At 37.2% G+C, this 11,410-nt stretch overlaps 1 protein-coding gene across 1 annotated transcript in view; it reads left to right on the top strand.

The window, feature by feature from the left end:
* The window catches only part of LOC140339410 (ephrin type-B receptor 5-like), a 35,459-nt gene extending 27,818 nt beyond the window's left edge, over positions 1-7,641 (top strand). Inside the window, exons 10-14 of the mRNA XM_072424111.1 lie at positions 275-451; positions 684-833; positions 2,607-2,800; positions 4,125-4,280; positions 5,993-7,641. Coding sequence (XP_072280212.1) covers positions 275-451; positions 684-833; positions 2,607-2,800; positions 4,125-4,280; positions 5,993-6,101 — 786 coding nt within the window. The 3' untranslated portion in view covers positions 6,102-7,641. The remainder of the gene's footprint in view (positions 1-274; positions 452-683; positions 834-2,606; positions 2,801-4,124; positions 4,281-5,992) is intronic.
* Positions 7,642-11,410: the final 3,769 nt, after the last annotated feature.

Genomic DNA, 11,410 nt, shown 5'->3' with positions numbered 1-11,410 from the left:
GATAGATAGATAGATAGATAGATAGTTGACAATTTCTCAGGATCTCCACCTTTCTCTGGGCCAAAATCAGCAGGATGGCAAGGTTGCAGGGAGCTGGAACACTGTCCATTGGGGTTCCTTCCTCATATTTGCCCAGAGCCCTAAATCTAAAGATAGATAACTAGACCATAGATTCATAAATAGACTAATAATAGGTTGGTATAATATATAGATAGTTTAACACTTTTTTTATCATTTCATATTCTGTGACCACCCATCCTCTCTTCTCTCCCAGCAATGTGAGGGTGGCCTTTCCGCCCTACAGATGGTTTCCATGCTGCGTGGAGTGGCATCTGGCATGCGTTATCTGTCAGAGAGAAGTTACCTTCACAGGAATCTGGCTGCTCGCAGCGTCTTGGTAAATGGCCAGTTGATGTGCAAAGTGTCCGGGTTACATGGGCCCGGAGATGTGGTAAGTCACTTCCATTTCTGACTGCACGGCCTTATCTGATTTTAGACACTGTTTAGTATGAAGGAACTAATCCAATGATCATAGCAAGATTCAATAAAGCCATGGGGTCAATTTTAATTGTATGTTGAAGACAAGGAAAGAAGCAACCAGGAAGGATGAAATATAATGAGACAAAACTTTATATTCAGTTCTCTGTCTTCATAATAGAAATCATCAACTACTCTTGTTTTAGGTTGGTAGACAGTCATTACGTTGGATGGCACCAGAAGCTCATCAACAACGGAAATTTTCCAGTGCCAGTGATGTATGGAGCTACGGGATAGTCATGTGGGAAGTGGCATCCTATGGAGAAAGACCATACTGGGACATGAGCAATCAAGAGGTATCTGAGCACCTATTTGGTTGAACCATTTCTGTGGAGAGAACATGTGAGGTCAGGTAGCTGTCAGGGCACCAATTCTTAGGTCCTATATATACAAACATTCACTTCCAATCCGGTCATTGACCTGATAAAAAAATTAGATCTGAAATGAATCTAAAGGGAATTTTTTAGCCATTGGATTGGAAAGGACAAATTTTGGAGTTCCAATCTATTGTGGATAGATTGGTATTAAATGTTCAATATTGATCAAAGGTACACAAGTTTAACCAATGGTCAGAATTTTAATCACATTCTATCTGGAGCAAAAAACCAAAAGGACAGAATTGTATACACATGCATACACATTTTCGGGACTGCCAGTCTGTTAGTCAAGCACAAAAGGGGCAGCGGATCTTCTGTGTGTGGTAGGCCTACAGCTTTAGTTCACCTTTGACAAGATAATGCTCATCAGAAAGGCCTCTCCTCTCAAAAATAAAATTTTTCTGGTTTTCATGCTGACAATTTGGCTTCCAGGACATATGCATGCTAGTACTGAAACCAGGGAATCAGAATAGCATCCAATCAACTAACATATTAACAAGGAGGTCAGTGACCCTGTTCATCATTTCTTTCATTATCTTTTTACTTGAAGACAAAGTAACTAAAGCTAAATTAGGCTCAAACATGAATTATTCATGAGGAAGCCTGCACACCTTTAATAATTCAACATTGAATATTTCAAGTCAAATTGTAAATGGTTCACGTTAGAGGAAATTCCCACCTGTTCACCAACACAAAGATATGAATGAGTTGTATGTATTTCCATATGGTTCATAAAATATATAATATGCTTCATTTTGATTAAGTTTATCACTTTAAAGTGTTGATATAAATCTGGGGTCCGTTTATAAAGCAGTGAATCTGTGATTCACAGAAACATTCCCTGGTGAAGAATCTTCCAAGTCTATGTGTTTTCAATAGAAGTGATTGATTCTACATCAGAAAATACTTTGATAAATGTTGGATTTACTTTTTAATTATTGGAACCTAATAATATATTTTTGTCAGTTTGGCAAAAATTCTTCCTGTTTTTTCTTTGGATGCATAGAGAAATTATAGCATTTATTTGATTGACTGTTGTACTTTTTGATAATTGGTCACTAGGTGGAAGAATAAACTTTAATATACAATGAAATGAGCACTGAATGAGGAATCAAACACATCCAAACAATGAAACAGGCTGGACTGACAAGCAAATTCATAAACATGTTTTTAGATTTGTTTGAGGCTTCTGTAACAATAGAAGATCATTAAGCCCATTGCAGTTCATTAACATAAAAGATGGTGGACTTGCAGTGAATCCCTGGGTTTCCCAAAGGGTATTGCTTCTGGCCAGGTGACTCCCAAAAGACGTTTATGTAAAGGAAAAGATAACCCTGACCTCCTCCTCTAAAAGGGTAACAAAGAGCTGCTTTGTTTTCATTGTGTGTTAGAACTTTTATGGAAAGTGGGCCATAATTCTGAGTAGGGAGAGATACTTTATATGTTGACATTGATAGAGGTCCCCCATAGCAGTGTCTGGCCTTCCATGTCTTTTTCTTTTTTTGTTTGACAAAAGCTTGCCTAGTTTCTCTACAAATAGTCGGAACTGAATTACAAGATTTTCCTTCCCCAATAGAATACAGTAGACTTTCTACAAAGTTTGTGAGCAAAATTGGCTTTTTTCTTATTGGCTGTTCTAAGGTTTGTGTGATTTGGTTTATGTGTGCTCTCATTTCTCTATCCTATCTCCAGGTACTGGATGCCATCGAGCAGGAATGCCGTCTTCCCCCACCCCCCGATTGCCCAAGTGTCCTGCACCTCCTAATGTTAGATTGCTGGCAGCGGGAACGCTCACAGAGGCCCCGTTTTGAACAGATTGTCAGCTCTTTGGACCGGATGATTAGGAACCCCAATAGCCTAAAAACAGTAGGAGTTTCAAACAGTAGGTGAGTCTTAAAGTATGTCAAAATGATGTATGACCCACACATATGATACAGGGTATAAATGTATTTACAGGTTTAATAATTTATTATGGGTTGCCAGAACATCATGGCATAGATTACATTTTTAGTTTTTGTTTGGAATTTCCACCTTTATAAATAGAGGCATTCCCTTGAAATCAAGATAAATCTGAATAATTACCTTATCTACAAATGTTCATAAAGATTATCAAAAGCATTGCTTCTATCACTAATCAATACACCAGAGTTTAGTGCATGAATTCAATTTTTTTATAATTGTATTTGTTTTAAGAGACAAAGATTTTCCTCATTTATTAAATATCCCACTAATGTCTATTTCAAATGTTTCCATATTCTGCCAACCCTCCTCTTCTACAGCTCCAGCTCTGTTCCATAATTTCTCCTCGGACCCGTAGCAGAGGTCCTCTTTGGATAGAACAACACTGTGTTGTTCTGCCCATCTCTTGTGGGCCCAGCAAGTCAGTTCTAAATCCCCTTAAGGGTGTAATATAATGCATGCAGGGCTCAGAGTATACCAGGACTAAGTCTAATATCCACCATATCCACCATTTGAAAGTTTGCTTCTAACGATTCTTACAAAGTGGACAGATGTTTCTCCACTAGGGTTCAGTGGAACCCTCGGATTGCCTCAGAGGTTGCTAAGGTTCCTTTGAGCAATGAGCAATTTGCTCCCTTTCAGGGTAGTTACCACTGGCACCAATGATCTTTTTGGCTATCTGTAAAGGTGACACTCTTCCCGAAGGCATAATTCCAAAAGACTCACCATGTTGTGAGCTGTGAATATAGTAATTATAGCAGGAGTTACCTGAAGACCTGAATGTCATATCAAGAGTTCCTCTATGTTAATAAGGTCAATGAAGCATGGAAGCAGCATAACAAGGGTCCATAATTTTTGTCTGCTTACATTGAAATGGCATTTACCTTTAATAAACATGTATTTTCTTTTCATCCCTACATCCAACTCCTTATTGTTGTTGACCTATAGTACAAAAAACTTATGAATCACATTAGATAATCATGTAGTATCAATAGTAAGGAGGGGGCTAAATGAGGAAATTGTCAGTAGAAGAGATTTCTCCTAAAGAGTAAACACAAACACACAATTATTTTATGCTAAAAGCCAGAATGGTCTGATTTTGTTTTATTTAGCTGGTTGTTCCATGTGCTGTAAATTATTTAACTTAAAAGCCTATTTAACGTAAAGTAAGAGCTGTGAAAACTAGAGCACCGCCGACTGATAATTACTAGTGCGGAAAGCTGCCATGTTTAACGTTCTCTTTCCCGTCAGACCTTCTCAACCACTTCTCAGCAACTGTCCTCCGGATCTCCCTTCTCTCTCCTCACCGCATGAGTGGCTGGAGGCCATCAAGATGGAAAGATACAAGGAGAACTTTGACAAAGCCGGATACACAAGTCTAGATGTCATTTCTCGTCTGACGGCTGAGTAAGAAAAATTAGTGGTGCTGTTTTGCGAATGCTTATGTCTTGTGTCTGTGAGATAAACCTGATTTTTGCCATTTTTCAAGGCAGCACATGACTCCTAAACCTTTTTGTTACCCACTTATGTACCTAGGCCTTTTTAATCACAGTATTTAGTTTGTTTTTGTAATGTCTTGGTACTGAACATTATACCTTTTTTCCTTAGTAGTTATTCCTAAAGTAAAACTTTATTCAAGTCATGTTTTTTTTGCCAACAAATTTTGATACATGTGATTTTATTTCCTTGGTTATCACTGGTAATAAATACTGAAATGCAACATAATTTACACTAACCCCATGGAGACCAGATCCAAACCAATTCTCTTTTACCCATTCCCATGCACCAACAGATCATCATCATATATCACTTGCGGCAATCGGCCATGAAATGGCCTGATGTAAGGAAAGTCTGGACAGATCTAAAACAGCTCTTCCCATACCTTTTATACTAGGAGAAAGTGGTGTGAAGCCATATTCCTTCCAATGGAACACAGTGGCATTGTGTTTCCAGTGATATTTACAGATGCTTATATGGAGCACTGATTTGAAGCCCAGGAGCTCATTGTTTTAGTACCTGATCTTAACCCTAATGAACACTTTTAGGATGCATTGCAAACCCATCATATTAGTCAGGTGTCTTCAGTGAAGGGTACCAATAACCCTACACCTTACAAGAACATTTTAGTAATGGTTCTCTTCCAACCTCGAGTTTTGGCCTGCAAATACCAGACAGACAGTGACACAGAAGCAGGAGAGGACCCTTACCTCAAGAGCTTACAATCTAAGAGGTGGGGAAGCAGCACACAATAGGAGGGGGATATGGAATGGTGGGAGGGTTTAGGAGACAGAAGAAGATGGGTGGGCAAGTTTGAAGAGATGTGTTTTATTGTCTCCTAAAGGAGTAAAAAGTAGGAGCAAGCTAAATGGGATGTAGCCATTTCAGAGAGTCGGGGCAGCTCTAGAAAAGTCTTGGAGCCGTGCGTGTGATGGGGTTATGAGTGAGGAAGTCATTAGTAGGTAATTGGAGGAGCATGGAGACTGTGTCCCCTTGTACAAAGCCATAAAGCATGGCTTGACTAGTTTGGTGTGGAGGAACTCAGATGTGCTGCACAGATCCTTGACCTGAATGGTACTGAATACCTTTAGGATCAGTTTGAACACCAACTGCAAGCCAGATCTTCTCATTCAACCTCAGTAGCTAAATGCTTTAATACTATTTTGGATGAATGAGCACAAATTCCCAAGGACACCCTCTAAATCTGAAAGATGTGATAGACAGGCGTTTGCAAATTTTTCAATAAATATTATAAGGGCTTGTTCACACTACGTACATTGCAGTGAAATGGACTCCAATCACACTATAAATTTTTCATAAGCAGACTGATATGAGTTTTGCTAATGCTTTTGAGAAAAAGGTTTTTGATAAAGAGTCCTGTTTACCACATGGAAAATATTTGACACATTTTAGTCCTTAAAAGATCCTTCTTCACAGAGAAATCAAAAGAAAAAAATCCAGTCTTTCAGAAAATGTCTCATATTTCCATCAAATAGTCACGTATTACTGCAAATATAAAATGTCTTTTCGTGTTTGTCTAAATAATTTACAAACCAAGCACATTTTCATGCTTTTATTGTAAGAAGACTGTTTAGGTATCTTACTTGTTTCCTTACTTCCAGGGACATCCAACTAATTGGTGTGACACTTTCTGGACACCAAAAGAAGATACTCAGCAGCATCCAGCTTCTAAAAGCTCATCTACAGCCACTGGAACCTGTAGAAGTCTGATGCCTTGGCAGAGAACGGGAGATGTTTGATGGCCACAAGTGGCAGGGTGATTTAAGGATACAAAACAAAATTATGCAGAAATGTTAGGAAAGACTCACAAATTTGCAGAGACAGGACTATATTCAAGAGTACCACTGACTGACGTTAGGAACTCAGCATTACTACCGGCCAGCACGTCCCCAGAGGATGCAAAGCCAGACAAGACAACTCAATGTACAAGATGCCAGAAGATTCTGGGACACCAGTCAAAAACAATTATGGGCAATTGAGCATCTAAAAAGCAGTTACTGATGGGCAGTGATAAAAAAAAGATGGACTGGACATGAATATTAATTGGTAACTGAGCATCTAGAAACGGGTTACTGGAGAATAGAATTGATAGACAACTAATCATCACAAATACAGCTCATTTATCAATGTACTTTCATATATATTTTACTACCGCTATATTATCCTTTGATCTGGATATCTGCAAAACATACCAAACATAAAAATACATTGAATATGCATCTTTTTCTTTTTTAAAAGGCCATATATACCATTGCTGAATCATTTTACTACTAAATCGAGTGGCATTCTAAGTTCAAATGCATGTCAAGAACATTCCCAACCCCAATTTTAACTCACATAGTTTACCTGACAGCACCTCGACAACAATTCATCCAACAACTCCAACAATTCACAGAATTATGAAACAATGGGTTTGGACAATCTAAATTACGTTGACACATTCGGTTGTGATTGGATTAGGATAACCTTTGTGGTCATAGATGATCGAGGAATGTTGGAACAGAGGAAACTACTTGAGTGAAATGTTCCCAGCTGAGGGCTAGTTCACATGGACAATGGGGCAGTGGTCACCAGATGCCAAGCAGCCGCCACCATCAGGCTCATTCAAAGTTCAATTATTATAAGAGCTGTGGGCTAAGTGCCGCTAAAGGGTCCACTTGAAGGACTCTTACCTGTGGCTAAGAGGTAATATTTGCTTTCCGACAATCCACGTCAAAAAGCCAAAAATGGCTTGAGTACCCTCACAGATACACCAGAGACATTGTTTAGAATGATCTGAAAGTGATTGCCAGTATATTGCTAGAAGTGAATGGGGAGTATATAGGAGACATGAAACATGCCAAAGTAGGTGGATCCTCAATGGGGATTCTGTCTGTCTATATTTAGAGAATTCAGGTTCCTTTTGGAATGACATCACCAATGTGCATCTCAATGTCCTTTTTTGAGAGCTACTCTTTGGAGCTAATTAAGTTAGTAAGGATGTCTGGAAGCATGGCACTACATATTGGGCTTCTGGAGCAGATATATGTAGGACTTTGGCCATTAATCAGTAGGACACCTGGTAAAATAACATATCCAATTGCAAAAATTTAGCATTGGCACATTCAGTTAGAACTGGTATCCTTTAACAATGACCTGTAATGTCCACAGAGATGGTTTTGATAACCAGTTGGTAGAAGATGCCCCCAGCTTATTGTATATTTTGTATAAACCTATTGCACATTTCTTTTGTCTAATGTCTCTGGCTTTGAAGTTAATCACTGCTCGTCTGGTTTGGGAATCAACAACTTTTGATTGGCTGAAATTTCATTGATAAATGACTTCCAGGAATTACTAATTTTTATACAAATTTATTGTACACGACAAATACACCTATACAGTCCTGAAAAGAAAAAGTACACTCTCCTCCTTACATCTCGGGAAATAATAAAAATGAATCTGGTCCTGAATGGGTTCTAAAATTAATAAAAATCCAACCTCAGCTGTAAAACTACAAATAGATCCCATCATGTATTTACCAAAAAATAGAGGGAGAAGCCATGTGTGAAGAAATCATTTTGGAAACAGCTACGGGACCAAATGATTATGGAAGAACAGTAATGGTATAAATATAAAAAACGTATAATAATGTAAAATTGTGGAGAAATGGAAACATCTTGAATTAAGATATCACAACCAGATAGTGAGTAAACTATACCAAAAAGGTTCTGTCTAACATTAGGCAAAGGCACAATGGAATCATACAAAACAATAACACACGAGATGTCACAGCACAAAACACATGTAGTTGCGATAAGTACAAGTTGTTGGTGTTGATTCAAAGGCCCTGATTTACTAAAGTTCTCCAAGGCTGGACAGGATACACTTTCATCAGTGAAGCTAGGTAATCCAGCAAACCTGGAATGGATTTCATAAACGTCATTAGCTATTTGTTAGCAAATGTTTTCAATCCTGGACCAGATTCATTTCAGGTTTGCTGGATCACCCAGCTTCACTGATGAAAGTGTATTCTCTCCAGCCTTGGAGAACTTTAATGAATCAGGGCCAAAATCTCAGGAGCAAACATGAATTGGGTAGGAGGGTATTTCTACAAAAGAACAGAAGATGGAAGAAAGGGAAGAAGGAAGAGAAGAGAAGATAAACTTCACTAGAAATGTATCACAGAATATAAACAATGAAGAAAATAAGGGATGAATGGAGCCACCGAAACATAAAGAATCATACAAAGGGAGTTGGAGATGTGAGGAATAAAACAAATGGGAATCCCTGAGAGTGAGGAGGCGATGGTTAACAGCAGATGAGTAAAAGCGTTCAATCCAAATTAACCAGACCACTAAAATTTTATAAAATACAATATATCATAACCTTTCATATGTATAAAATCTGAAAATTCAAAGCTGGGATACTTTCTTTTCTCACACCTTTATATCTGACAAATGGCTTCTTTGCATACCCCCATCCTTTCATGCAGACTTGAGAATAAACCTATTCCACACAATGCATTTGTCATGGCTAACATTCAAAACAGACATTAATTGAAATGCAAATAAAATGTGAAATACCCTCATCCATTATTTAAAACATTTATTAAAAAGGGGGGGAATTAAAATCACATAGGTTCAGTCTGTATATCTTTTTGTATTCCTTTTTTTATGGGTCATGTATTATAATGGGTCACTTGTCCTTAACTAATCTAATCTTTTGTGCATTATTGTTGGCCACCAGTAGATGGCGATATGCCCTCAGGTAAAGGGGCCCTCAGGTAAAGTGTGTAACAAGTCTTCAATTTGTTATACAACTTACACATTTACCGCATTGTGAGGATAAGTAAAGGTGGTATTCCAATATTTTTATTAAGTTTTTATGAAGTAAGACATAAATACAAACAATTTTACACTTAGACTTAAACGTCTTTTTAAAATCAAATCTATAAATAGCAGTTCGTTAGCAATCCTGGATCATGACATATTACCTACACATTTTACTAGTCTAATAATAGAACCACATCCCTTAGCATATTCTATATTCATAAACGTTGTGAGTATAACCAACATGTACTTCTATTTCTCTTACGTAAATGGAAAAAAAATATATATATATTTCATACTTCAAAATTTTTTAAATCTCTCCACAAAAACCTATAAATTCCATGTGAAGTCTCTCTATTTACCTAATTTTTTACCACTCCTTCTCCTTATCTCCCTATACTCACTCTCTTTATCGTTAAATATAAATTTTGGTGCATTCTTCGTTACCTGTGATTTAAATTTGAATGTAAATTACATTTATCTATCTGAATTTTTTCAATAAAGAGTACAAGAAAACCCCTTATCCTTTTTACCAAAATAATAATACAAATACAACTATATTGAAAAAATTAGTAAAACCATCCGTCCAAGAAGGAAAACTTTATAATAAAAATTAGAATTATCAAAAAACCAGCAATACCACACATAGTAATGACAAACACAACGAGAAACACTGGGAAAGAAAACGTACAAAAAAAAAAAAAAAAACAAAGACCACCATAGACTGCAACACTGTTTTCCTATAAAGTTTAACATAAGTATTTATAATAATAATAGCATATCTCTTCCAAGGATCCCAAATCTTATTAAATTTGGACATTGTATTTTAAAGTGTATGTGTCATTTTATCATTTACCATAATCCAGTCCATTTTAGTAATAAACGGACTCATTTTAATTGTAGATGATTTCCAGGACTTAGCTAATGTGATCCGGGCAGCTAATAACATCATTCTCATAAGTTTCAGTGAAGACTTTGGGGCTACTAGATCACATCTGCTAAGTAGTGCAGTCTCTGGAAAGGCTTTCCCCTCTCTTTCTAAAACTTTCGATAATATAACAAAAATCTTATCCCAAAATGTTTGAGCCACTGGACATATCCACCATGAAATATTGTGCCCATAGCATCACCGCCCCGAAAACACAGCGGTGAAGGTAAGGGGTAATATTTAAATATCTGTTCAGGGACCAAATACCAACTAAGCATAACTTCATAATGGGCCTCAACTAATGCTGAGTTTAATTAAATTTGCAAGAATGGGCCATATCATTCCACACTTCCCTTGAATATGTTCTACCTAAATCTCTATCCCAAGACTTCATATAGTTCAGTTTAGTAGAAGATGACATCAATAAACTATAAATTATTGAGATTTGTCCCTTTGTATCCCCTAATGTTTTACTAATTATAATTATAATAATTTGAGATCTTTCAAAAGCTGTGAGACCCAATGGGTGTGGGGCTGACCTAATTTTAGAACATCTTTAGAAAGATTTAATTTGCCTATATTGAAAGTATTCATTATTTGGAAGTCCCTTATTACTAATAAGGTATTCTAAACTAAGCATGTCCCGTTTATCTATTATATCGTGTATATGTTCAAACCCTTTATCATACCACCATTGAAAACTCATGCTTTCATTGCCCGGAGAAAACTCTGCGTTATTCCATAATGGGGCAAGAGAAGTATGTACTGAGCACAATTCTGATTTAACTTTCATCTTCTCCCATAGCATTAGTGAGTGAGATAAGGTTGGGCAGTCTCTATATTGTCTAAGTTTCCCAGGAACCCACATTATTGATGCCATTTTGCCCCTTTTAACTGCAACTTCTTCCATCTCCACCCATTTATTACCCCTTAGTGTGGAGATCGAAAATTGTGAAAGTTGAGCCGCCAGATAATAATGTTTAAACAAGGGAACCCCCATACCCCCTTGAGAATATGGAGCCAGCATAGTTTGTTTCTGAACCCTACCTCGATTTCCTCTCCAAACAAAATTAATAACCTTGGCCAGAGGCCAGTATTGGTGGAGGAATATACAATGGGAGAGTACGAAATAGGTATAATACCCGAGGTAGGATATTCATTTCGACTGCTAGCCAAGATTGAGGGGCAACAGCCCATTTATTTAAGTTGGCAAAGATTTTTTTAAATAAGGAAATATAATTTACTTGCAATAGAGATTTATATGCTGGGGTCAAATAGATTCC

Source organism: Pyxicephalus adspersus, chromosome 10 (genome assembly GCF_032062135.1).
Source record: "Pyxicephalus adspersus chromosome 10, UCB_Pads_2.0, whole genome shotgun sequence".
Classification (NCBI taxonomy): Eukaryota; Metazoa; Chordata; class Amphibia; order Anura; family Pyxicephalidae; genus Pyxicephalus; species Pyxicephalus adspersus.
This window is presented reverse-complemented; position numbering and strand designations above follow the sequence as displayed.